This window comes from Tympanuchus pallidicinctus, unplaced genomic scaffold (genome assembly GCF_026119805.1).
Source record: "Tympanuchus pallidicinctus isolate F22 unplaced genomic scaffold, pur_lepc_1.0 scaffold33, whole genome shotgun sequence".
NCBI classification, from domain to species: Eukaryota; Metazoa; Chordata; class Aves; order Galliformes; family Phasianidae; genus Tympanuchus; species Tympanuchus pallidicinctus.
The window spans coordinates 121,437-148,699 of NW_026294751.1; the positions used below are offsets into that span (position 1 = coordinate 121,437).

At 40.9% G+C, this 27,263-nt stretch overlaps 1 protein-coding gene across 1 annotated transcript; it reads left to right on the forward strand.

Moving 5' to 3' along the window:
- The first annotated feature begins 1,879 nt into the window (after nt 1-1,879).
- On the forward strand, nt 1,880-26,056 carry MYOM3 (myomesin 3). Its single transcript, XM_052698822.1, has 34 exons — nt 1,880-1,897; nt 4,167-4,324; nt 5,433-5,528; nt 6,188-6,276; nt 8,364-8,408; nt 8,621-8,761; nt 9,295-9,456; nt 9,730-9,871; nt 9,961-10,160; nt 10,498-10,551; nt 11,299-11,426; nt 11,998-12,181; nt 12,976-13,150; nt 13,771-13,892; nt 14,427-14,614; nt 14,779-14,905; nt 15,374-15,552; nt 15,624-15,738; nt 16,210-16,366; nt 16,543-16,652; nt 17,120-17,164; nt 17,297-17,433; nt 18,546-18,690; nt 19,976-20,035; nt 20,395-20,462; nt 20,753-20,863; nt 21,242-21,329; nt 21,960-21,998; nt 22,540-22,645; nt 23,560-23,723; nt 24,330-24,366; nt 24,478-24,500; nt 24,585-24,640; nt 25,162-26,056. The coding sequence occupies exons 1-34, from the start codon at nt 1,880-1,882 to the stop codon at nt 25,459-25,461; spliced, it is 3,969 nt and encodes a 1,322-aa protein (XP_052554782.1). The 3' UTR covers nt 25,462-26,056.
- The last annotated feature ends 1,207 nt before the right edge of the window (nt 26,057-27,263 follow it).

Sequence of the window (27,263 nt, forward strand, 5' to 3'; positions counted from 1 at the left end):
GCATCACTGGCAATGGCAATAATTTGCTTGGTCTAAAAATCAGTTTGCAATTAGTTGTCACTGCAGCAAACGGCTCAGGCAGCCCTGCATGGGTCTCCCCATTGTCACAGCGATGGCATGGCAGGATGCTATATTTAAGACTTGAGGATGGGCACTCCAACATGGGGAACATTCTTTTGGGGAGAGTCATTCTTAGTGTCATGAACAGGGAATAGGAAACGCTCCTTTGTCCTTTCTCTTTCGTGGAGACAGGCACTCTCACTGTAGTCTTCATAGGGTAAGTTGATTTATCTGCAAATAAACTCTGGTTTACAGCAGGATTTTAAATGATTTCATAGCAGCATCTTTGTATGATCCTGTTATTTGCATTGCACCACAGAGATGGGTTGTGCTTTGTGATTGATCTGCTCTGAAGTGTTGTTGCTGTTTTTCCAGTGTTGTTCTTAGGCAACTAGTTTTAATTCATGTTTGCTCACATGTATCTATTTTGCTTCGTTGATTTGTTAAGAAAAATGCACATATTTGGATTCAAAAATGTATCTTTTAACTGCTCAGAACTCTACTGCTTTGCAACAAACACCAGATTATAGAGCACTGGAAAATTACCAGGAAGAAAAACAGAAAGCAGTATATATTAAAAAATAACCTCAGAACAGTAACTGTCTGTGTATGTGGAAGCAAAGATTTGATGCCCTGCAGTCATTTTGTGGCTGAAATAGTCCTGAAGAGAGTCATATTCTGGGAAATAAAAAGATATTTCTTTCTATAAAGATCTGTTTTATTTTCCCGTATTTTGTTTTTGCCAGTGCTTCTTTGATTCTGCCAAAGTCAACATCCGCTGAGGAAATCTGTATTTTCATCTGCATTTGGGGATATTTTGCTCTAACCAGAACAGTGCTTTGCCGTGCTGCTGTGCTTCTCCATGGGCTGGTCTTGCACTAGTTGTTTACTTTGACAGAAAACCAGAATGCTTGTCAGAGATGTGGGGTAGTCATGTTTATTATGAAGTATTAAGAAGAGGTAAAGCAAAAATGCAGTGAAAAATCTGTCAGGAGAAAATTCCAAGAACAGAGTATAAGACAGGAGCAGATTGGCAAGTGTGTTTGGTATCATTCAGCACCATTACATCTCCAAAGAAGCAAAGCAAGAAGAAATGAGTGTTGAGCATTCAGAGTGGTAGCTGAGCCTCGTGCTTTTCCCATGCAGGCAGGCTTACAGGAAAAATTAGAGCTCGGAAAAGAAGAATTCCATTGCTTCAGGTGGCAAAAATCAAAGAAATAACAATCACTGACATTTACTTACTCCTGTATATTTCCGAATCAAAGCCCGACTCCTTTCCGTAATAGTCTACAAGACAAGAAGGAAATGCATTTAGGAAATCTATTCCGGTGTTTATCTTCCCCTCAAATATGTACAATGACACTCAGCAAACTGCTCTTTTCTCTCAAAGCAACTCTTAATGTGACCTTCAAAGTGTCATCAGGCAGTAAAACATCAATTTGCTTAATGACAGAGGTCGTTCCTCATCTGGAGGGCAGAGAGTCTCCCACAGAATTCCTCTTTCAGCAGCTGTGGTTCTTTGGAGGCACTGCCCGCACCACCCAATGTTGCCCCAAGAGCTGTTGGTATCACAGCACAAAATGAGATGATTTGGAGCTGGACTCTAAGAACCAATGCGCTGAAACGGGATGAAACCGAGGTGCTCTCTTACCTCTAAGCCCCAAGAAATGCACATAAAATAAGATATTTTTTCATTTTGGCAATAGCAAAGCTCACTCATAAGCACAAGACAAGTATTGCCTGTAAACAGCTGAAGTGGAAAGAAATGGAAAGGATGAGAGGGGAAGCACAGCCTCATGCTGGGTCCTGTGAGACCTCCATGATGTCTGAAGGCACAGTGAGTTATGCTGCAAGAAGCATGGAGCCCAGAGACCATTACCAATTGCTTTCAGGGAGAAACAAGTGATTCCTTGGGATTCACTCGCAGGACTGGATAAAGCATTACCCTGTTGAAGTACTCACTGTAACTATCAGCAGCTTTGATATGCAGTTGTGTTATATGGGGGAAGAATTGCCCTGTGTCAGCAAATGATTAATTACAGCTAATACAGCCCCTAAGTGATTCCTGCCCACATGTTTGGTGTAGCTGCACTATAGGATCCAACCTCTGCCACATTCAGGCAGGGTCAGAACACGGTGCACTTACAGTCTGAATAGCAGGGCACAGGCTATTTGGCATCCACTCCCCCCACAACATTGTTTCCAGACTGAAAATCTGCTTATATTTTAAACTTTTCATTCATAGTTCACTACCTGATGTTCTGTATTTATTTTATCCCTAATCATCAGTGTTCCTCTCATTTCGCTTCTCATGGCTCTCACTTGCCTGTATGCTATATTGGGGGTCTGAGCTAATGGAACACCCTGGAAGAATATCCAGCGGCTTTAGAGCATCAGCCTTCGGAAAACAGATCAGCCCACAGAACGCCGCTTGCTTACTCTTCTGTTTAAACTTCAGCCACCTTTAAAGACTTTCTGACTTATTTGTCTGAGTTCACTTTCGGCTAATGGGTCACAAAACATCTCTTTCTTAGTTCAAATGACAGAAGGCGGTATTATATGAACTTTCATTTGCAGCATTTGAATGTCAAAGCAAAGTAAGGACATAATGTTAACTGAAGGGCACTTTGTTCAGCTGCCTTGTTTGAAAGTCACTTTATGTTTTATTCCATTCCAGCAAGAAAGTTTGCCTCTGACTTCACAGCATGGGAACTCAAATATTCTTCCACCATAGAGAGGAGGAACAAAAGGAGGAGAGGCAGCAGAGGTTGCAAATGACCTCCACGACTAGAAAGAAAAGGTTCAAAACCAGGTAAGCACAGAGCTAGGGATGGTCTGAGTAAATCAGGTCCACACGGGACTTTCTGAAGCACTGCACTCAGTATTGAATACAAACAGCTTTGTTGAATGTTTAATTTATGAAATTATGGGCAATTGTCTGGATTCTTTTTATGTGCATCTATCTCTGGAAGTGAGGAAGAAGAAACTTTCAGCCTTTCGGAGTTATCCATAGCAGCTGCTCTTGCCTTGACCTCTGAAACACCACAGTAAGTCAAAAATCGCTATAACAAAAACAAGCATTGTGTCCAATATCACCTTTCTACGGGGGTCACAGGTTCCAACTCATTCCATTGGAAGCAAAAAGACCAGGTTCAATCAAGAGGTTTTTCTTTGAAAAACGCCATCTGCAAATGCAGGAAACTAAATTATATTCCCTTGGTTCCTGTAGTGCTGGGTAACACTACCTTTCTCACAAACAAGAGCTTAGGAGAAACTGTATTTCATGGGAATAAATGGAAAATACAGATTCAAATTAACAAATAATGGCAACAGATGGAACTCCCTCCTCTTTTATAAAAAATCTTGGCACTGGTCGTGCTGTCCATACTTCTGCGATGGCTGAACAACACAAGTAGTTAGCAGCATCTCTCCTCTCTTTAGCTCTTCTGCCAGCTCTCCATGTGTGATTAGAAGTGATTAATAGCAGATCCCTTTCATGTGCCTTTAAAGCACTATAACTCATGGTAGCAGTGTTGGTTTCTGTGAGGCACAATTGCCTGACATCATACTAGATATGACATTCAAATTGATATTTCTATCCTTGACACTTGTTTACTATAAAACAACAAAACAGAAAGATCAAAATAAAAGAGCATTATCCTAACTTTTGTTAGCTTTTGACATCCTCTGTTGCAGGAATTACAAGCTAAGAAGAGAAGCTGCCATCTTAGAGCTTGAGCAGAGGGGGCAGAAGAGAGTTTGTTTTGGGAATGAGATGGAAAAGTTGGAAGAGGAGGTTATTAAGAACTGCAGATTGCTGCGTGTGAGAGCCGACCGGAGAGTGCTTCGGAGGAAGGTCAGATCAGATATCTCTATTGATAGCAGAAATGCCTACAGGGTTATAATTTCCAAGACTAACTATCATTCAGGAGAGGATACCAAACCTAATCAGGTGATGGGACCACCTCAGTACTGTCAGCAATAAGGACAAGCCCTTGCATCTCTGTCACTGAAGCATTATCACACATGTCCCTTATGTAAGAGAACTTGTGTAACTGGAAAACAATCTCTTTCCACTGCCTTTATTTAGTCTGTCCCTGTCACAGGCTGTAGAGAAGGCACGCAGGGAGAAGGAATACATTGAGCTGTGTTCGGGTCGAGCACCTATGTTCTGGATCCCCCTCAGAGTACACGCAGTCTGGGAGAGGATGGAAGTGACACTGACATGTACAGTCCTGGCTTCCCCACTGCCACAGGTGACCTGGTATGTCAGTCGATGCCAATAGCTCATGTTGCCAGCATGGCTAAAAAGTCTGTGTGCAAGTGAGGAGGCAACCAGAGCGGTAACATCTGTTCCTGACAGAAGAAAGGGAGAGCTTAACAGGTCACGGAGTTTCCCATTTCCACTATTAGGACTAGTGAATATGTGAAGTACTCAGTGGGTCCTGAAGACAGCGGACAGTCTTATGGGGCTCCTTTGAGATAGCACAGACACTTTGATCTCCAGGCCTCCCTTGGTGCTACATACTCTGTCCTGTGGGCAATCTCGGGATTTAAGTGCTACATTTACTATTAATAATCAAGGGACAGAAAGAACCGTTGATGTATTAACCATTCCTCCCATGAAAAGTTCTAAGTATGCAAACATTTGAATTATTAGTGACTCTGCAGGCAGATAGTGCTGGTACTGTCAGAACTCCTGATGAGGAGGACAAGAGGGAATGGCCTTAAGTTATACCAGAGGAAGTTCAGACTGGATATTAGGAAGAATTTCTTCTCAGAAAGAGTGGTGAAGCATTGGCACAGGCTGCTCAGAGAGTTGGTAGGGTCACTGTCCCTACAGGCTTTTAAGGAAAGGATGGATGTAGTATTTAGGGATATGGCTTAGTGGGTAATATTGGTGATAGGTGGATGGTTGGACTAGATGATTTTAGAGATCTTTTCCGACCCTAATGATTTTATGATTTCAGAACAATCTCTTTGAATTATTCAAAGAGCAAAGAGAGTAAGAACCTCCCACACATCTCCAGTTGACAAAAGGAAGCAAGAGACATTGTCTCAGACTCCGTCAAATGACCTGCACAGCAAAGAGCATGAGAGGAGGAAGCAACAAACCAGTGCAGAACAGCCTACAGGCAGTTTCCAAGCGGCCCTAGAGAAGAAATACATGTAAAGTTAGGGTGGATTCTAGGTTAGCTGCAAGACTGTTCCAAGTTGATTTGGGATGAAAACAGTAACAGAGAGATGTGACCAGCTTTCTACTCCTCTTCTGTGCCTCTGTGGTGTCAGACATTGCTAGCTTTAAAAGGAAGTGTTAATTGCATCAGTCAGTCTCTTCATCCCTTTCTCATGTCACCTGTGTGTTCAACTAGGTATAAAAATGGAGTCCCGATTGACCTCCGTTTAGCCCCAGCAGGAAAATACAAGATCAAAAACAAGTTTGGAATGTTGACCTTGCGCATCAGCAGGTAAGGTGTATGCTCTTGTCTTTGAGGAGGTTTATTTTACTTGAATAAGACTCACTCTTCTAAAACAAACACTTTCTGTGTGCTGGAGAAAAAGAGAGCTGTTCTGGAATCTGACCCAGCTTGGCATCGTTGTGTTGTGTTTGGGCTGAGCCTTTGCCATTAGTAAGCAATCTCAACAGTTCATAATGTTAAATATTTGTTATTACCAAAATTTTACAGCCTCGTTAATTTTTACTTTTGGGTTTTTTTTGGCATGGCCAGAAGCCAGAACTTTGTCATTCGGGATGATACCATGCTCATTAAGAGCAATTCACAAAAAAAAAGGTGTACCAGTGTGATTTGGGACTGATCAACATGATTACAATTATGGCGGTTCATCAGCCCTGTAACCCATGTGATAAATATTCCTGCATATCTTCACTGGAATGTGGTGTTTGATGGGTCTCTGCTTGCTTATTACATGTGATTCAAGATAAAAGAGCTGATCCCTAAGAAATTCTTCCAAGCAACAGGAAAAGCAGCTTCTCAGTGGAAAAAAAAGTGTCTGCTTCTAACTCTAGGGATTAAAGGGAACCTCTCTGAATTTGTCCTGTGAAGTATGATGACTGAAACCTAAAAAGGATGGGAATTTTTTTTTTTTTTTTTTTTTTTTTTTCCAGATGCTCCATGGAAGATTCTGCTGAATACAGCGTTGTAATTGAGAATCAGTATGGCAAGGCTTACTCATTTGCTACAGTGCTTGTCAGGAGTAAGTAGAAAATGTTCCTTTGCTTTTAAAATTTTCACATTCTTGAGATTCTTTCAAATATTTTCAGTACTATATGTTATATCATTAAAAACCACCCAAGCACCCTGGAAAAAAAATAATAATTAAAAAAATTAAAATAGAAAGAAGTGAGCACTCTGCTAATGTGAAAGGAGAACACCTCTCGTTTATTAGGGATGGGAAAGCACAACTGCATGAAATACTATTTAGCTACTGCCAACCAATGTGCAATCGCAGATATAATGGCCCTTCTGTCACTTCTGGAGTCAGGCAAAATCTTCTGGATTGCTTATGGACACAGCTGTCCTATCACTACACTGAAATTGTACTAAATTTAGATAGTTGGATATATCTGGACTGATATAAAACTTGTTTTCATGTAAAACAGACAAACACACACAACATACAGAATACATAGCACTCCTAGGAGTCTGGTTCACTTCTAAAGTTAAGCATGAACTTGGTGAACAATTGGTTTTCAGCGGGCTGTCTTAATGCAGTACTGCATGGAGTACCATATTCGTCTCCCACAGTAGTAACCATGAGCTAGTACAGTAGCTGGCACAGACTCTTTGGGGTCTGGTGCAAGCCAAGCTCAAACGTGGTGAAGGAAGTAAACTATGACTGCCTGAAAAGGGAAATTATATCATGCTTTAAGAAATGTGCCACGTAATCTCACAGAATCATGATTTGGCTGTTCATACTTCCTAACTACATATATAAACATATATAGATCATAATTTTGTATCTAAAAGCCTGAATAGTCTAGGCCTACAGAACAGCAGACAACTGAATGCTTTCAGTATGAGTCCAGGGTTTCTGAACAGTTTGCAAGTGTTGTTCCTTGTGATTGTGGTGAGAGGCCCACACTTCTCCTTTTCCCTTGACCCTGTCTAATATTATCTTAGTAATACGATTCTTCTTTTTGCTATTTGTGTTTAACCTTCTGAAAATAGAGACTATACCAAGGCATTAATCCTTCCTCCACTGGAAACATTCCTCTTCTTGCAGGCAGGCTGATCACACCTCTTCTCCCAGCCCTATGCTGTCTGGAATATCTTTGGTGCCAGGGTGAGGGTCTCTAGGCTCAGTGATTCACTATTTGCTGGGTGAAATTGGTTGGAGGGCCAGGTCCAGCAAGTGGTGGTGAATGGAGATGGATTCAGCTGGCAATGAGTCATATCAGTAGTGTTCCCCAGGGGATGGCTGGGGGGCTGGCCCTGTTTAATATCTGTATTGATGATTTGGATGAAAGAGGTGATGGCCTCAAGTTGTGCCAAGGGAGATTCAGGTTGGATATACGGAACAAATTATTCTCAGAAAGTGTGGTGATGCATTGGCACAGGCTGCCTAGGGAGTTGAGGGGTCACGGATTCCAGAGGTGTGCTTTAAGGAAAGCATGGAAGTAATACTTAGAGACATATTTATGGACAATATTGCCAATAGGTGGATGGTTGGACTGCATCTCAGAGGTCTCTTCCAACCTTAACAATTCTATGATTCTTGCAGCGTAACTCACTGTGCCTTCAGACATCGTGGAGGTCTCACAGGACCCAGCATGAGGCTGTGCTTCCCCTCTCATCCTTTCCATTTCTTTCCACTTCAGCTGTTTACAGGCAATACTTGTCTTGTGCTTATGAGTGAGCTTTGCTATTGCCAAAATGAAAAAATATCTTATTTTATGTGCATTTCTTGGGGCTTAGAGGTAAGAGAGCACCTCGGTTTCATCCCGTTTCAGCGCATTGGTTCTTAGAGTCCAGCTCCAAATCATCTCATTTTGTGCTGTGATACCAACAGCTCTTGGGGCAACATTGGGTGGTGCGGGCAGTGCCTCCAAAGAACCACAGCTGCTGAAAGAGGAATTCTGTGGGAGACTCTCTGCCCTCCAGATGAGGAACGACCTCTGTCATTAAGCAAATTGATGTTTTACTGCCTGATGACACTTTGAAGGTCACATTAAGAGTTGCTTTGAGAGAAAAGAGCAGTTTGCTGAGTGTCATTGTACATATTTGAGGGGAAGATAAACACCGGAATAGATTTCCTAAATGCATTTCCTTCTTGTCTTGTAGACTATTACGGAAAGGAGTCGGGCTTTGATTCGGAAATATACAGGAGTAAGTAAATGTCAGTGATTGTTATTTCTTTGATTTTTGCCACCTGAAGCAATGGAATTCTTCTTTTCCGAGCTCTAATTTTTCCTGTAAGCCTGCCTGCATGGGAAAAGCACGAGGCTCAGCCACCCTCTAAATACAAGACAAAAAATATGGTACAAGCTAGAGATCTCTGGGACATCTCTCTCATGCTGCATTTCATTTTTGTTTCATAGGATCTCTTCTTGCCAGAGAGGCAGACTTTGCCTCCTCGCTGAAACCACTATTTTCAAGAGAAAAGGAGCCTTTCACCCTCTCCTGTTACTTCACTTCTGATTTACTTGAACACCAGCGAAACATTACCTGGTTCAGAGATGGTTTGTATGCAGTAGCTACGCTTATACATATAGAATACATATACATATATGACTACATCATTTGATTTTATATGCTTATATGAGAGGATTAGAATTAGGGATTCATGAGCTGCTCTCAGCTCTTATCTCAATAGAGATGTTATTTATTTGCATCCTCAGGTAGAACTGCTAAATTATCTGTCAGAATTCAGTGCATCCTGTTCCCAGCTGTGAAGAGTAGCTTTGACTCAGTAATTTCACTACTCTTTATTGCTTGGATTGTTCTCCAGGACAGGGACTGTTCTTTTTGATCTGTTCTTTCTGTGCACAGTGAACACAGAGGGATTGCAATAAAATAGGATCAGAGTCCATGAGTATAACTGTGAGGTATATTATCAGGAGTGTCTTGCAGATCCCTTATCTTGCTGCTCTAGTTTTGTTTCTCTGGTTTTTGATGGTGAGTTTGGTTGTATTTTATTTTTCCATTTGGAAATGCATCGATCCTCACTCCACCAGTTCAGGTGGATCTCCTTTACCCTTTTCATGCTTTACAGGTGAGTTGCTGCAGAACTCAGAACATCAGGAACTGAAGTATCAAGACCAGGAAGCTTCTCTAAGAGTGTCATGTGCTTACAAAGAAGATGAGGGGTTCTACACAATCCGTGTCCCCTCACTGGGTGGATGCAAAGAGCAAACCACTTATGTGTTTGTTCGAGGTAATAACAGGGTGCTGTCCTACTTAGAACAAAGGCTTGTCCCCTAATACTCTGGCATAAAGGAATTCACTGCCTCATTCTCAAGAAAGTCTGTCCCAATTTTGTGCTTTTTTTCTGTTACAATTAACAGAATGTCCAAATCTTACATTCAATTGTGATTAAGATGTAAAAATATGACTTGTATTGCTGGGACACACTTAACCTTGACTCAGTAACTTAATTTTTTGATACAGAGAAGAAAGTCTTAACCAAAATAGCTTGGTGTTCCTGCAGATGCTGCAGCAGAATCAGCTGGTGCACCTGGATCCCCTCTCAAAGTGAAATGCCATGACATAAATAAAGATTGCTTGATTCTTTCTTGGATAGCGCCCAGTGATGATGGAGGAAGCCCAATCCTTGGATATTTTATTGAAAGGTCTGTACTTCTATCTGTTAGAGAAAGAAACCTCATGATTGTGTTGCGGGAAATCACAAAGGAACTCCATGGGATACATTCCATTCCAGGTGTACGGCTGGGTCAGAGAACTGGGTTCCATGCAATGAAAAGCCTGTGAAAACCTGCAGATACCCCGTGCTGGGCCTTGCTGAAGGACAGGCATATCAGTTCCGAGTGAAGGCTGTCAATAAAGCGGGGATCAGTCATCCTTCAAAAACCAGTGATCCAGTTATAATGTATGACCCCAGCAAAGGCAAGAGAGTGACAGGTGTGTACTCAAAGCAGGAAAATTTGTTCCTTCAGTACAATGTGAGGCTGCAGTACAGATGAATGCAGTTTGTCCAGATTCTCCTCGTTGCTAAAAACACCAATGCAGCACCCTGCTGTGCTGTTCTTTCACGAAGCCCACCTCAGTACTACTCTGGAACAGAAAACATCAAAACACTACAGATATGAAATGTCACTGAGTATGTCATGAAACATACATAGTTATGCATAAAATTATACTACACAGTTCTGATCTCTATCTTTTTCATCAGTCTCCAAGCATTCTGACACAGCTCTGTATCTCCTGCTGGATAACACTGTTCTGTTTGATATTACAGTTATTCCATATGATGAAGGCAGGATGATAGAAATTTTCAAGGATGACCTAGAAGGTAAGCTCAATCTATACTGGGCTGTTCCCTTAAAACTGACTGTTAGAGAGTGTATGGGAACTGCTGAGTCACGGCCTGAACCTCTGATTGATCACCTGAGGCGAGCCATGAGTCAGCCAGAGGAGCACAGTGAAGGCAATTCACCTGTGCTGCAGGAAGGGGTGGAGCCTGGCTGCACCCCTCCTAGACCTATTTAAGAGCTGGCTCCCAGGGGGGGAAGGATCTCTTCTGGAGATCCCTCCTTCTGGTGTTTTGTGGTGAGCCCAGCATAAGGGTAAGCCTTCCATTTATTCTCCTTTGTTATCATAATCTGCTTTGCCTAATTCTCTTGTTTATTCTGTGATTGTAACACCTTGATAGCCATTGATTATACAGAGAGCAAGGAGAAAACCTACCTGTAAGCTGCACAAGGATATAGAAGCTATCATAAACAGTACAAACTCTTGTGAAAATATTGGTTTTCCTGTCTCCAAAATACTTAAAATACTTAATTCTCCTCCTTTATACTGAAGGATCTTATTTTACTCCAGGAGAAAGTAATCTGTTTTAAAGTAACATCGTTGGTTTTGTTTTTTTTTTCCTTTGGCACTATATCTGAAGGCTGGATCAGGCCCTGAGCACTGATGAAGCCGTGGGTGTCCTTGTTCATTGCCGAGTGGGATCAGATGGGCTCTGAGGATCCCCTCCAACTCAAATGATTCCATGATTGTATGATTCTAAAGCATATTTGGTTCTGACTTCCCATAGGACACATCAAGATTCCCCTGCCACCCACCAATGTTCACGCAAGTGAGGTCAGGGAAGATTATGTGGCTTTGGCCTGGGATGAACCAGATCCGAGAGGCAGAGAACCACTGCAATATTATGTGGAAAAGGTAAGGAAATAACATCACAAAGAAAGGAGATTGCTGCTACTCCTGGACAGGAGTGTTTATTTCTCACATGGCCTGAAGCACAGGAATCATTATTGAATGCAGATAATTGCTGATGGCTGTTTAGAGTGGACAGTAGAAATAAGCCATCACTGCGCATAAGGTGGGGGGAAGCCTTGCTCTTAAAAAGACAAAGCGTCAATTAGTGAAATGTAATCCACAGAATGGTAGAAGAGCGTTAACAGGAAAACTGTTTCTGCCCCATGGGCCTCCCAGGTGCGGAAAGGCTGTGAAGAACTGTACAGTAGTCCACTTTTCAATTCCCCTTTAGTCCTTTTGCTGGTTAATGAGTACCTCCTACCAATTTACCGGTACTCATTTCCCATTTGCTGTACTCTTCCTGCTGCAAAAGGACCTTCTGTTTCCAAGGAAGATAACATATGTCAACAAGAAATTGATCATTTACCCTTTTTAATAAAGGAAATACACATATTTTTCTAGGAAGACTGACTCTGTTGTCTGTCAGGAGTTTTAAGCTTTTGTGAATTGTAAATCGCCACCTTTTTCCTTACAGTTGCTTGTGGGCAGCGACTCCTGGCAAATGGTTAATCTGGATATGCCAGTTAATTCCCCAAGATTTGCACTCTTTGATCTCACTAAAGGAAAACCGTACCGTTTCCGAGTGCGGTCCATTAACAAGTATGGAATCAGTGAGCCATCCCTGCCCAGCGAACCCATCACTGCTGGAGCAAAACTCGGTAATTATTTCACTGCTATGCACTACGCTAATGATGGAAGAGGAGATGTGCTACAAAGCTAATGTGTGGATTCCTCCCCGTCCCCCATGCCACCTCCTTTAAACTTCATGTTATTTTGTTACACAGCCGTTGCTTTGATGTCAGGAAACCTCTTAAAGCCTTAAATCCTCCTTCAATTACTTTGCAGTTGGTCAAAGCAGTATAAATCTAACCAAGCCACAGTAAGGGAATTACATTTAATTAAGTAAGGGATGGTGGAAGCCTGTGTTTAATCCAAGTGTGCTTCCAGCACTTGGTTACATGTCGGTGTTGGAAGGAATGATACAACTGTGATTGCAGAAGCAGCTGCTTTCTAGGGCCTTCAGATAAAGAGCAGTGCTTAGAGTGCTGATTTGTTTGGGTTTCTTCCTGGGACTGATGAGATAACAGTCAGACTCATGTCCATGCTTCCATTAGGCAGAGAGGAGTAGCTGTTTCTCTTATTTCATATTCTTGCATTAAATCTTCCCTAGTGTTCATTAATACTGTCCTTTGTTTCTCAAGAGTGAAGCAGGTCCCATTTCATAGAGGTTACATGGGTGTAACTGCTGAAGCAATGGGCTGTCGGGGGAAGGAGAACGAGGAGCAACAAACCCAAATGTGAACAGGGACAGTGTTTATGGTGATTTGCTCTAATTTGTAAACAAAGCTCTGGGGAAGGTGAATAAATCAGTGAACTCGCTTAATAAACACATTTGAGTTTACCTATTCTTCTAAATAACCAGCTATTTTTCTGTGTTTTTTTTCTTTTACAGCTCCTTTACCACCACCGTCTCAGGTTTTAGCTTTCAGAGACACCAAGACATCTGTTGTTTTGCAGTGGGATAAATTAAAGGATGGTCTGGAACCTTTGGGCTACTACATATATTGTCGGGAGACTGGAACAGAAGAATGGCAAACTGTCAACAATAAGCCCGTGATGTGTAATGAGTGTGTGCAGCTATTGTACTCCATTGAGATAGGGTGCAAGCTTGGATTCTTCTCTTTATGGCCAGAGTCATGTTTCAGTTAAAAAAAGAACTTCCTTCAGTGCACACACAGGCATGCATGCAAACACCAGATCGTCTTTTAGCACTAAGTGCTGCTCGTCAGCCAAAATGCCCAGTCGCACTTTTATGCCTAAAGCCAGACTGACAGCAGCGTCTGTGTGTATCATAGACTCTCAGTCTGCAGAAGATAGACTTTGTGGCACGACTGGTAGAACCACATTCCATTTTTTTATGTGCTTTCCAGCAGAGTGTGTTGGTGTCACATGCACAGTATTTAGAAAATCTCTCTTAGTTGTGAGAGTCGCACGTCAACTGCGAAGTCCACTGAAAGTCCTATTTGTTGTACTGGCAGTGCCAGGCAGCAGTGTGACACCTTGCTATCTGATCTATGCTAACTGTCTGACCTATCAGTATCTATTTTATGTGATGCTTCAGTTTGTAATGAGAAATAAGGATTTTGCAAGGAACAGTTTCTTATTAAAATATATTGCCATCTATTCAAAAGACCTTTCATCTGTTTTCTGAACAATCAGCACAAACGGTGATTTTTTTTTCTCCTAGATTTACTGTCCCTGGGCTGAAAGCTGGAAAGGAGTATGTCTTTTGTGTGAAATCTGTCAGTGAGGCAGGATTGAGTGAAAGCTCTCCAGAAACAGATCCTATCACTGTAAGGCCAGCAATAGGTAAGTAACAGATGTGCATGTAAATCCCTCCGAGACAAATCTGCCATGCACAGATATTATTACACGTTATGGGAATAATACTGAGCAGATAAGCAAAGCAACAGGGAACTGATTTTCTTGTATCACCCTGCTTCTGTTGTCATTTATGCTTGGCAAGAGTGGGCGATGTTAATTAGCATTTTGATTCAGCAATGTGTTACACTTTTAGTACTCATTTGGCACTGGTACAAGTGATCATTTTAAATGTACTGTTATCCTGGTAACTGCTTTTACACAGCAGAAGTCATACTATGAGATCTTGACGTAAACAGAGTCACATCAAATGTGCCAGGTATTTCTCCAAGCTGATTTGTCCAATATGTACCCCCCTTTCCCTAATCCCTAGATCGTAAGCCATTAATGTTGGAAAAGAACTCTAAGATCATCCACCTACCGCAAGTGTTACCCATTTAACCACGTTTCTAAGTACTACATCCACCCTTTCCAAACCTGCACTGAGCAGCACTGTCCTTTGTCTGTCCCTTTGCTGCTCAGCTCGCCCATCAGCACCACGTGGGTTTGTTCTGCTGAGCTGTGGGAAGACCAGCATGACCATCGGCTGGAAACCCCCGAAGCGTAAAGGAGGAACAAAGATTCTGGGTTATTTCCTGGATCAGCATGATGCATCTGAGCTGGATTGGCATGAAGTCAATAGTCAGCCGATTCCTCAGCGAGTTTACACGGTATTAATTTCAGATACAACGCTGTCCTTCTTTATGTATAGTGGGAACCATGGGATAAGGTGCTTTCTTCTATTTCCTTCAGTCCAGAACTTTCTTCATACTCTCATAAGGTTACCACCATGCAAGGCCATGCTAATATTTTCTCTGCGTTTCTGAACACGAAGGTTAGCAACCTTGAAGAAGGCCATCTGTATGAATTCCGTGCATGTGCAATGAACATGGCAGGTGTTGGGGAAGTATCTGAGCCCAGCGACTTGTTCAGATGTGAGGAGTGGACAATGCAAGAACCAGGTACCTCTCACAAAATGAACAGGCAGAAAAACACTTCCACATACACTAGTTCTGTTCTCACTTTTCAGTGACTCTGAGGGACTTCTCAAGACTATAGGTCTGTGTAAGGTGAGGTCCCAGTAAACAAATGCACGCAAACATTTCTTGGGATGTTCTGATTCAGATGTAGGGTACTATTTCCACACTTCACTCATAAAGCATCGAAGTACTTTTAATAACATTGTTTAAAAAAAAAAAAAAAGAATATAGCTCTAATATCTTAACGTTATTATACCAAAGCTAATAACATTAAATCATGTGTGCATTTTTTTCCTAGAACGTATCTCTCCAGTTAATTAGCATAGAAAGTGTTGCTTCTGGACACACTGTTCCCAGCTTATCATAAAACTCTGCTTTCTGATTTCAAACTTGTATGATGCATCAAATCTTTTAATGCCGTAGCTTGACAGCACACTCTTCCTTGAACAGGTCCTCCTTATGATGTGAAGTTCTCTGAAGTGAGAGACTCTTCCCTGATGCTGCACTGGCAAGCCCCATTGTACACAGGTGCAGGTCCAGTTACAGGCTATTATGTAGACATGTGTGAAGAAGGGACAGAGGAATGGAAGCAAATAAACAAGCAGTCCACGGCTGCCACTCATATGAAGGTCAGTATATGCACTCAGTATCCAAGCATTGCTTTGCAACACTTATTGATTCCTGTCACTGGTTCCTGCAGGTTTCAGACCTAGACACGGGGAAATGCTTTATTTTCCGAGTAAGAGCGCTGAACAAGGCTGGAATTGGACCCCCTTCACTTGCCTCAGATCCAGTGGTGGCCAAAAGCAAGCCAGGTATGAAACTGAGTGATGAATTGCTATGTCTGTACATGTTATGTTGATTCCTGTGAAAAGAACCGTGCTTTATTAAATATTTGCTACGCATTCCATGGCAAGAAAAAAACCCAGACAAAATAAAGTTTAGTAAATTAATCTGCCCAAATGAATTTACTCTAGCTGTACATTCTGGCTTTAACATCTAATGTCCAGAATCAAAGAGTCATCAAGGTTGTGTAAACTTCTAAGATCATCCAGTCCAACTGTCCACCTGCCATCAATATTGCTGACTAAGCCACGTCCCTAAGCACCGCATCCACCCTTCCCTTAAACACCTCCAGGGATGGTAACCCCACCACTTCCTAAGCAACCTGTGCCAGTGCATTGTCTCTGGGAGAAGAAATTCTTCCTCATATCCAGCCTGAGAAGCTAAGTTGGTCTTTGTAAGTAATATTTTCGTTTACTTTTTTCTTTCATTCTATCATTCAGGCACAAATGAAATTGAACTCGGGGTGGATGAAGAAGGGTTCATTTATATGGCTTTTGAAGCTCCTGAAAAGAATGACTCCTCTGAATTTATCTGGTCAAAGGACTATGAAGGACCACCAGATGCTGACAGAGTTCAGACAGAAGAGAAAGGCAATAAGTGAGTAGATAATGTGCAGAGAAAAATGTCCACTTGCTCCTCAGTGTCATATACAAATGACTAAGTACTAAATTTGATGTTGCAGATGTATCAAATGTGTTGTATCCTTTTAAAAAAAAATGCCAATGTAACTTCTGAGTGAAAAATAAACATTTATTATTGCCTTTATTTTTAAGATCTAAGCTTATATTGAAAGATCCATCAGAAAAGGATCTGGGAATATATTCAGTGGAGGTTACAGACGTAGATGATGATATCTCTGCCAGCTGCACTTTAACACAAGAAGGTAAAAACTTATAATTAACAAGCACAAAAAACCAGTGTGCCATAATTTTCTAGTATTAGATGTCTAAAGGAAAGCTTCTCCCAGAACAGTGGTGGTTGATGTCGCTTAATGATAGTTGTGTCATTGGAAAGATGTTTCTCGTTCCCTGACAGACAGAGGACAGTTTTGTTTTCAGGCTCCTAAGAAAAATTACGATGATCTTGGAAGTAATTTTTTCCATTCAGATTTCACACGCTGTCATAATTATCTAAAATTTCTCTACTGTATTTCTTGAGTTGATACAATCAATGTTCTCTTCAGACAGAACTAAGAGTTACCTCCACCACCTTCTCTAGTTCTCCCTGTTTGGAATGTTTTGTACTTATCTTCTTGACATAAATAAGGCTCACTGACAAATTAAATCCAATTGCTATAATGATTTTGCTTTGGTCTAATTGTACTAACCTAAACAATTTTTTGTATTTCAGATCTGGACAAGTTGCTGAAACGTAGCCATGAAATCAGGAACCCATGTAAGTTGGATGAGTAAATAAGCCACTTCCAGACATACAGATTTTGAAAAGGGAACACTGGCAGAATCTGGGCTCAGCTGAATTTTGTGGCTTACATACGAATTCCTGTGGGCAGTTCTCTTTGTTTTCTAGTAATAAAGCTGATATCTGGATGGAATGTTGATGTTCTGGAGAAAGGAGAAGTGCGGCTGTGGCTGGAGGTTGAAAAGCTGTCACCAAATGCAGAGCTGCATTTAATCTTCAATGAGAAGGAGCTTACAAGCACACCAGTACGTTCTGGTATTTTTAATTCTGACTTACTTTCCCCTTCCTGAACAGGGATACAGACCAACTGGGCACATGCCACATTTTCTAAATTTTCATCAGGCGTTTTGATGTGCGTCTTTGGGAGGCTCTGGGACTTGGTTTCACACTGTGCATAAACAGAAAGCCAACTGTCTGATTCTCAAGCTGTCCAGATCTAACGTCAGGCCAAAAACGGAGAAGAGAAATGGAAAGGGAAAGCAGAAGGAAAAGGGGAAAGAAAAAAGGAAAGGGGAAAAGGAAAGGAAATGAGGGGGGGGGGAAAAACACACACACAAAAATTAAAAATAGGGAAAAAACAACTACCAAGCAAATAAAAAGCAGGGATTAAAAAAGGGATAGGAGTGTGCAAAGAACTTCAGAATTTCATTGCAATCTTTTGGGGTTTTTTTGTTGTTGACTTTTGTTGTTGATGTTATTTTTCTCTTTTAAAGCAGTATGCAGTAAACCTTCGTAGACCTTGTCCATTCTTAGAACTATATTTTCTGCACTGTTGAACTGACACAGAAATGCACGGTTACCAAGTGTTTTCCAAGCTCTTTGTAATGATATTATGTGCCTAAAGCAAACAAGGTGGTAAGGCATAATGATTGTATTCGCATGTGAGCATTAGGCAGGTTTCGGGGTGTGTGTGTACAAGGGATTCAGTAGTGCTTGCATGGTGTCAGAGGGTGGCAGTATTATTTACCATTGCCCAAACATGCAGTTACATGCCCCAGATATGTAATTACGTGCACTGCTTTCATTATACTAAAAATCACAGAGATCCTGGTAATCTGAGAAGTCTGTAAGACACAGCAAGAAAGAAGACATGGTGTTATGTGGTTGTAACAGAAGCTGTCCTGGAGGAAAGTTTTGCTCTGTGAAGTTCTATTATACCCAACCACATAAAGAAACAGCAGATGAATCTCAGGATACAGAATATCAGAATTGGTTCTTCATACCCGTGAGATGGGGGAAATGGATGAGGATGCACACGCAGAAGGGTTGTCTCATATCTGAGTGTTGTAGAAGATGCAGTGCTGGAATCTAGTTTTGAAAACCATTGAATTTATTATATTTGCTTTGTTTTATGCAGACACATAAAATAAACTTCGTCAAAGAAAAAGGTCTGGTTGAACTGATAATCCAGAACTTCTGTGATGACGATAAAGGAGTGTACACAGCCCAGCTGCAGGACGGAAAAGCTAAAAATCAATTCACCCTTGTTCTTCTGGATGAAAGTAAGTGAAAATTCAGTACTGAATACAGGCTGTCATGCTGAGTGGAAATTTTTCTAGGCATGAAAGGACTCCAGGGACTTCTGGCAGTTGCACTGACTGCACTGACACTGAGAATGTGGAGAGCAAATTTTAGCACACATTAAAGTCATAGAATTGTTAACGTTAACAAAGACCTCTAAGATCATCTAGTCCAACCATACAGTTTCCACCAATACTGCCCACTAAGTCCATGAATCATGTAAGAAATAATCTGAATTCCTCTTCTCTTCAACATAAACTGGAGATTCTGATGTTATAAATAGGGTCTCTGATAATAAAGAAGATCTACTGGAGGAAAATATCCAAGGGAATCTTTTGTTGCTGTTTCCAAATGTTTCACATATCATCTTGCTGTGTTGAACACTCTGTATCTTGGCAGTAAGCAGACTGACAAGAATTATGATTTGTGCGTATTTATCTTAGCACAGGATCAGGTTGAAAATTCAGAGTATTTAACAGCTGATTAATTGCATCAAACTGAATGCAGCAAGGAGACCAGTGTCGATTTTACTGGAAGATGAGTCCAAGCAACATGAAAAGGCTAACATAAATCACACTGGGTGAAACACATAGGGTGTATGTGCTACTACAGAGAGGCTCTTTAATTATTTAAAACTAGAAAACAAGAAGTTTAGCACTAAAATACTTCCTATACAATATCTATCCCTATTTTTAGTTCCTGTGAACGGTTTGACCGTTTTAAATGACTTTCCAATGCTTCCATGTTCTGTGAACAGAAGTTACCCACACAAATGTCATGTTACTGGACTCTCTCTAAAAGCAGTGGGGAGAATAAAGTGCCTTTATAGAGCAATTTGGCACGTGGTAATTTCAGAATACAAAATGAGTTTGACTTGTAAACTGTCAGTGATCATTTTTATTTACTGATGATGAAGAAAAACAGTTGTCTGAAACTGAGATAAATTTTATGCTCGCTGCCCTATTTTGTTTCTTACTTTTAAAACATTTTATTTTCAGGGTTTCCAGCCTGTGTTTTTGCAAGGCCAAGCTCCTGTTTCATTTCTTAAATGCATACTGCTCAAGTCTTCAATGACACTTCTATTTTCATGACAGTAATATTACATACTGTTCATAAGTTAAGGTTGTCAGTGGGGCATAAGAAATGCCTTATAGACATATGTTAAAGCTTTTAAGAGAAAGCCTTCTGTAACCACGATCTCTACAGCATTATATGAAGAAACTGTTGTTGTTGTTGTTGTTTTGACTTTGATTACTGCTCCTACAGGTTTTGATAAAGTTGCAAAGGAAGCTGATGCAAAACAAAAGGAATGGAAGAAAAAGCAGGGTAAGATAAGCAGATTAATGACTTACCAGGACTGTGCCAAAAGGATGGCAAAACCTGAGCAAAGGCATTTCATCAAATGCTCTAAATGCTCATATCAACTTTACTAAGTGTATTGTTTATGTTGATTAGTTCACTGACATTTTAAGATCTGATTCCTCAGTGAATACAAGATCTGTTGCCTTAGGACATCACAAAGCCAGCAGTAACTGTGTGATGTAAACTGTGTGTCTGATGCATGTCTGGTGCATGACTGCCCCTCCTAGGCAGCACTGCTGGGACTCAGCATGAGATGGGGGCATCCCAGTGGATCATTTTTGAGCTGTGGAGCTGCACGGCAAAATATTTATTTTCTTTTCTAGGGCCCTATTTTGTAGAGAATTTGAAATGGAAGGTTACCGAGAACTGTGAAGTGCTCCTTACCTGCAAGGTATGTACATCAGTGCAACTTCACAGTCTGAATTCCTTTAGCGTTACATTTCAGATGTCCATTTTAAGGTCTGGGAATGAACAATGCTCATTCCAATGGTTATTTGCAGACTGATGAAGGGTAAGAGACAGCAGAACTCAAACAGACTTTTTAAACAGAGAGGGAAGCTCACAGTATTCTACAGCAATCCTGTAGGACTGTTGTGATGCTTCACATTTAAAAAAAAATCTCTGCATTTATAAAACCAGATGTTTTGGGGACCCCGACTTCTAAGTCTTGACTTTAAACAGGCAACAAATCTGAGAAAGGACACCAGCTTCCAGTGGTTCTTCAATAAGAAAGCCCGAACAGGCGGTGTGTTTGACCCAAGGACTGGGATAGGAACTCTCCATATTAAAAAGGTGAGAACAGAAAAGCAATTTGTTGGCTTTGGTGACCACACTAACTTGAAAAAACTAATTATTAACCTTGTGCTTAACAGTCTGCATGTGTTTTGGGTGATGCCAACTACATGAAAGAATAATTAACATTATAGCCTGATGGATTAGAAATGAGATGGTTTTTAACAGGGGCTAAAAAGGAAAGTGTGGGCTCTTCAGGTTCAGGCAACCTGTCATGGTCAGGTCATGTTCTAGAGACAAACTGGAAGAAGAAATAAAACCTCGGCTCTCTGCCTTTTTTTGTGTCCTGTTTCAAGGGCATGTGAAAATTCTGTTGAGGGTTGTAATTATTTATTTACATTTAGTTTAACGTTATATATTTGGATATATATTTGCCAGATAACCAAAGCAGATGAGGGTCAATACAAAGCAGTTGTTTCGGATGACCGAGGAGAGGACTACACCCAACTTGATCTCATAAAAGGAAGTAGGAGAACTTACTTTTTATATACATGGTGATCATTTTAAAAATCAGAAGCATTTAATGTCAGACTGGGGTCATAAAATAAACTGTTTTTTAAAAAAATCTCTTACTCTTCAAAAGTTATACAAAGCCCAGTGAACAGATTGTTTTCAGAGGGCTTTGTGTACAATCCCTACTCTTTTTATCTATCCATGCCAGGATTCATTTGATAATCCACAAACAAATTCTCAGCCCTGGAACTTCAGCCAGTCCAAACCACTCAGAAAACAAAATTCTGTTTCCATTCTGCAGCTCCACCTGTGGATCAAAACTCACATCTGAACCACAACCACAGAATATCAGTTAAAGACAACACAAAGCACAAAAGAAATGCCATATTATTTCAGCTTCCTGCCTTAATTACAAACTGAGTGCTAACAAAGACAGGAACATCTAAATGTAGTAAGAAATGTATCTACCAGCATATTAAAATAAATCGGTGGCAAAAATTCCATATCCAGCAAGATTTACAGCAGAAAAAGACAATGAATAACTGATATATTACACACATAAGAAAATTAAGTTGCCAGATGAGATGTGATTTGCTCACTGTACTGTATTTATAAGTACTTAGACATCATTATATCTTTGCAGCCTTTGAAGACCTTCTCAAGGAGCTGTGTAGGATCAGTGGTATGTCCTTTTCTCCTCGGTGACGACAGCAGGGGAAGGGGGTGGGGTGCCAGGATAAGAGCAACCAGGACAGGAGCTGCCCCTGGATCTAGAGTCAGTGTGTACCGACTCAAGTACAACATACTGCCCTTTTAATATTACTTTGGCAGTAGAAGCACCTTTAAACTGTCAGAAAGGGCAGTCAGCAAATGTGTCCAGGGACACAAAGCCCTGTGCACTTACGAATTATTTCCATGATCTGCACGTGCCAGCAGCCTTTTCCTTATCACGTCATTCGCTACGTGAATTTGGACAAGTTGAGCTTTTTCTGTCTGTGAGATGCCTACTATAGGTCTCCAGAAGAGATGATGTCATTTTTTTGCTCTCTGCTGGCTAGAAGAGGAGCCTTGCAGAGGCAGAATACCATCCAACATCCAACCAGTCGCATTCTCCAGAGATAAATGTCAATAGGTTGCCTGGGATTTTCTTTGCATAACAAGTAAGATTGCGCAGATGTTTTTGGATTCCCTCTTCAATTCCAGTCTTTCAATTATACCATCAGCTCTTTCTGCTACACCTCTGAAAATTCAGCCTACTGACGAAGGCATCAAAATCTACACAGACGTGAAGTACTACACAGACTACATGAAAACAACCTGGTTTCACAAGTGAGTCCCCTAAAGGCACTGGGAAGGGTTCTGAGGGTACTGTTGCTTGAAATTGTTTATCACAAGAACTGGGTATCTTAAGCCTCAGACCACAGTTTTTTAAGGCAATGGGAGATTTTTCAGAGTCAGGTCTGAAAATCACGATTCTCTATGAATTCTGAAACACATCTGAGAATTCCAAAATGAACGATCATGTTACAAATATTCTGGCGGTGCTGAGATACAAATAACTGGTCATCTTAACTGGAATAGTAACTTTGGTCACAAACAGGAAAGGAAGCTGTTATTTTCTTGTTTCAAGCCCTTTATTGCTACTATTTTTATGCTTCCACAAACTACCGTGTTGCCCCACTCTGAATAACACAGCTCTCAAACATTACAAGGCTCTTTCCAAACGTGAGCTCATTTAGTCTCATAACAACTTGGTAAAATAGAGAAATACTGTCTCATTACGCGCATCCTACAGACTCATGGAAGGAGGCCAGTTTTAATGATGTTTAAGGACTTTATGCATATCATAGGATCATTGGCGTTGGACTGGATTATCTTAGAAATCTTTTCCAGCTGTCACCTACCACTAATACTGCCCATGTCCTGAAGCACTGCATCTACTCCTGAACACCTCCAGGGACGGTGGCTCCACCACCTATCTGGGCAGTCTGTGCTAGTGTGTCTAATTCTTATTTAATCTCCCAAATAAAAACTATGAGGTATTTTGTAGAAGCTGAGAGCTTTAGCAAGCTACCTGAAAGCATGGATGCCCAGTGAGATATTCAAGTGACTGAGTACGTAACCCTTTACAAAATGATGGTCAAGGTCCTGACTCCCACTCTGTTGTTCTAACAGGTAGAGGTCTAACAGAAAGCATGCAGGTCTGCTAAACTGTATTGAAATTGAAGAATTTGTTTATTTAGGGAGAAGCGACTGGAAATTCGTGACAAGCTGAAAGCTGGGAGCACAATGAATCAGATCTGGCTCCACATACTGAACCCAACAGATACAGATAAAGGAAAGTACATCCTGGAGTTGTTTGATGGGAATGACTCTCACAAGCTGTCAACTGACTTGTCTGGGCAAGGTAAGCTGCATCAACAACTGCATTGCAGGAATTAGATCTCCCTGAGCTACTTTCCAAGATTCCTTCAGATCTCTGGCAGCATTACTTCTCTTTCATTTGAGTTGGAGCTATGGTTCTGTGACAGCATGCTACTAAACTGGGCTAAGAACATTCAAGTGCCCAACAAAGCCAAAGGGAGGACAAAGGGAGGAGAAGGGATCAGTGGAAAGGACAGAAGCCTTTAGGGAGCACTGCTGAGCATAAGGCACTCCTGGGGAGGGATGTGGGAGGGCAGCTGCTCCCAGTCTGGGTCCTGGAGGCTGACAGAGCTTATAGGGGACATCCTGGAAACAACATGGCTTCAAGTTTATAAAGACTTGTCCAAACTGTTCAAAAGATTTTTTCCTCCTGAGGAAAGGAAGTACGAGGCTCTATTTTATACACTTTTACAGTTTATAAATAGATTCAGATTTCCTTATGGCAGATGCTCATGCCAAGATGAGAGTTAATAACGCATAGATTTGTGCACAAATACCTGCAATTCCAGCATTGATGCATTATATTAAACCCACTATATCAAAAGAAATAAACAGCAACATTCCCTAAAACCATTTCATTTTTTTGCAGTCTTTGAAGATGCTCTGGCTGAGCACAGAAGGCTAAAGTAAGTTCCTGCCTAAATATTTTTACAGCCAAATTGATCTATTTTGAGTGTTGTGTTCGGTACCATACCTAATAAATCATTATAATTTTGTCTTTGTCTCTTCACTTTTAGAGAAGCAGCAATTGCAGAAAAGTGTAAGTAAATGAATTTCTTCTGCCAAACAAAACCAAGTGGTACATTGAAAGTAAAACTGAGGGGTCATATTTGCTCATTCCCAGGTCGTGCCAGAGTTGTTCAAGGTCTGCCAGATGTAGCCACCATCATGGAGGATAAGGTAATGTTGAGTAATCACTCGGATAACTGGACCTTGCACAGATGTAGGGAAATGACTGCTGGGGAGAAAACTCTTGGTTTTAAATGCTCGCTGTCATTTCTGGCATCGTACTACCACGGATGTGGAAGTGACTCAAAGTCACTATTGTAAGAATTTTCTAGTTTCACAGAAGCAGCAAGAAATATTAATAACATTAAAATGAGCACCGCTATTTACATGGATCCATGATTAGACAGCAAGTTCAACGTAACTGCAAAGTAACAAGAATAACCAAATAACACACGCCTTTCAGGAACTGTCACTCTCATTTTAAGTAACACAGACCTAAGAAAAAATATGTGCGCTCTTTGATGAAGTTAATCTGTTCTAATCTGTTTAGAACAGAGAGATTATAGATAAGAAGCTCCTGTGGATTTTTACTGATCTTGATTTTTTATTTTTTTTTTTAATTATTAACATCATCACATCATCTTGCTTATTTGTGTCTTCGTAATCTATCTCTACTATTTGTTTTACAACAGACCCTTTGTTTAACTTGCTGTATCTCTGGAGATCCTTACCCAGAAATCACTTGGTTCAAAAATGAGAAAATGATCGTCTTTAAAGATCGGTACAGAATGGATGTGAAGGGGACAGTTGTCACGATTACCATAGAGAAAGTCTGCAATGAAGATACGGGAAAATACAGCATCTATGTTAAGAACAAATATGGCTCCGAAACAGGACAGGTGACTGTCAGTGTCTACAAGCGTGGAGAGATACCCATTGGAATGGAAGAAAAGGAAGACCCAAGTGAGACCATAACAAGAAAGCTTAAATGAACCAGGCAACTATATCTCAGTGAATTTAGAAGGAATTTAACCCCTTTGGTTTCTTTTGAGTGTCTCCACCCTAAAATTTAGGCTCATTCCTTTATTTTTGTTTCAGTAATGTTGCAGTATTTTCACTTTTTGGTTGCTAGAAAACAATTCTCATTTGTAAGTAATTCTCGAGTTTTTTACTGTGAGAGTGGTGAGGTGCTGGAGCAGCTGCCCAGAGAGGCTGTGGATGCCCCGTCCCTGGAGGTGTTCAAGGCCAGGTTGGATGGGGCCCTAGGCAGCCTGGTCTAGTATTAAATGTGGAGGTTGGTGGTCCTGCATGTGACGGGGTTGGAAATTCATGATCCTTAAGGTCCTTTCCAACCCTGGCCATTCTGTGATTCTGTAAGTGTATGTGTGCACATGTACTCACTCTCATGCTCTCTTTACAGAGAAACTGCTTCCCTGTAAAAACATGTTGTGTAGGAAATACCAGAGGGTACGTGAGAACCAAGCTATTAGTATAGGGGCTTTTTTTTGTATTAAATTCTTGTATGTTACTTATTATCTTGTAGCTGAGAAACACTTACGTCTGTTATTAAACTTACAAAGAGTGACACCACTGTCGTCAAGTACATTCATTTTGAAATTAGTCAGAAGTTTTCTAAGTACCACGTGAACTGGGACTCCAAAGTGTTGACCTTCACAAACATGAATCGAATGGGACGAAAACAAGGCAGCGATACTCCCAAGGCTTGGAGCTTTGCAGAAGAACGCGGACAGCTTCCCTCTGGACTGGTGTGCTGTAATTGTTACACAAGAGGGCAGAGTGAAAGTCCACAGAGATGGAAGGCACTGTTCACATTGCTCTATGGTAAGGCAGATTATCACATCCTAGAATAACTCCAGTATAAGCACCCAGGCTTTGCAGTCATGTGAGCGACATCCCACGCACACATCCAGCGTTATCCAATACCAGGACCTCATCCCTGCCACTCAGACAACAAGGTATTATTCTGTGTAAATTAAATTAGAAAAATTGTGCATCTTGATTTAGAATATATATATTCACAATTAAAAAAACTAATACAGAAAAGCATTTACACTGGTATTGCAAAGTAGCTCTGTAAACACTGTAAACATGTGAATTCCATCTCAAGTGTGTGGCATTTCTTTTTTGGTTTCTTAGTGTCAAGTTTAGCTTCCCAGAGACAACAGTGCTCTTTAGAGGACAATGGAAAGATTACTAGAAAAGCTTTATCTAACTCTTTGATTTCACACTATTGCTCAGTTTGGAAAGGACTTCTGGAGATCAACTTGTCCAAATCCTGCGCAAGCATGGCTAACTACAGCAAGTTGCTAGGACTATTTTACCAATGATGAGGTGTTTTTTTTTTTATAGCCAGAGACTATGTTACGTACATGAGGAGTCCTTGAAGAAAGTATGTTACACTTGCTGGTATATGGATAGTTTGCAGTAATAAGGAATTTCCCGAAGTCATGAGAAGCGAGCCATCTATTGACCTCCCACTAACTGTTCTGGTCTGAGCGCTGCTAGGAGGAAGAGGTTTGTTTATGCATGTGAATGTAAAAAAAAAAATCAGGATTCTGAAAACACAACAAAACAGATGACAGCATGTATAAACGAAATGTGGTCTTGAAACCATAACATTGATTAATCAGAACTAGAGCACAAGTTTTCTCAGCCCAGAGCCTTGCATGCTCCCTTCTAATAAAAACCAGAAGAGAAATAGGCTTCAGCATGAACATTTCCTCCACTTCAGGCATCTAGCTCTTTGTCTGCATTTTCTTTAAAATTACATACT

What these genes read in the sequence shown, in the direction of transcription:
- MYOM3 (XM_052698822.1), top strand. An exon ending in TTTCAAGGATGACCTAGAAG is followed by an intron (nt 10,552 to 11,298) that starts GTAAGCTCAATC and finishes GACTTCCCATAG; the next exon opens with GACACATCAAGATTCCCCTG. An exon ending in TGCAATATTATGTGGAAAAG is followed by an intron (nt 11,427 to 11,997) that starts GTAAGGAAATAA and finishes TTTTCCTTACAG; the next exon opens with TTGCTTGTGGGCAGCGACTC.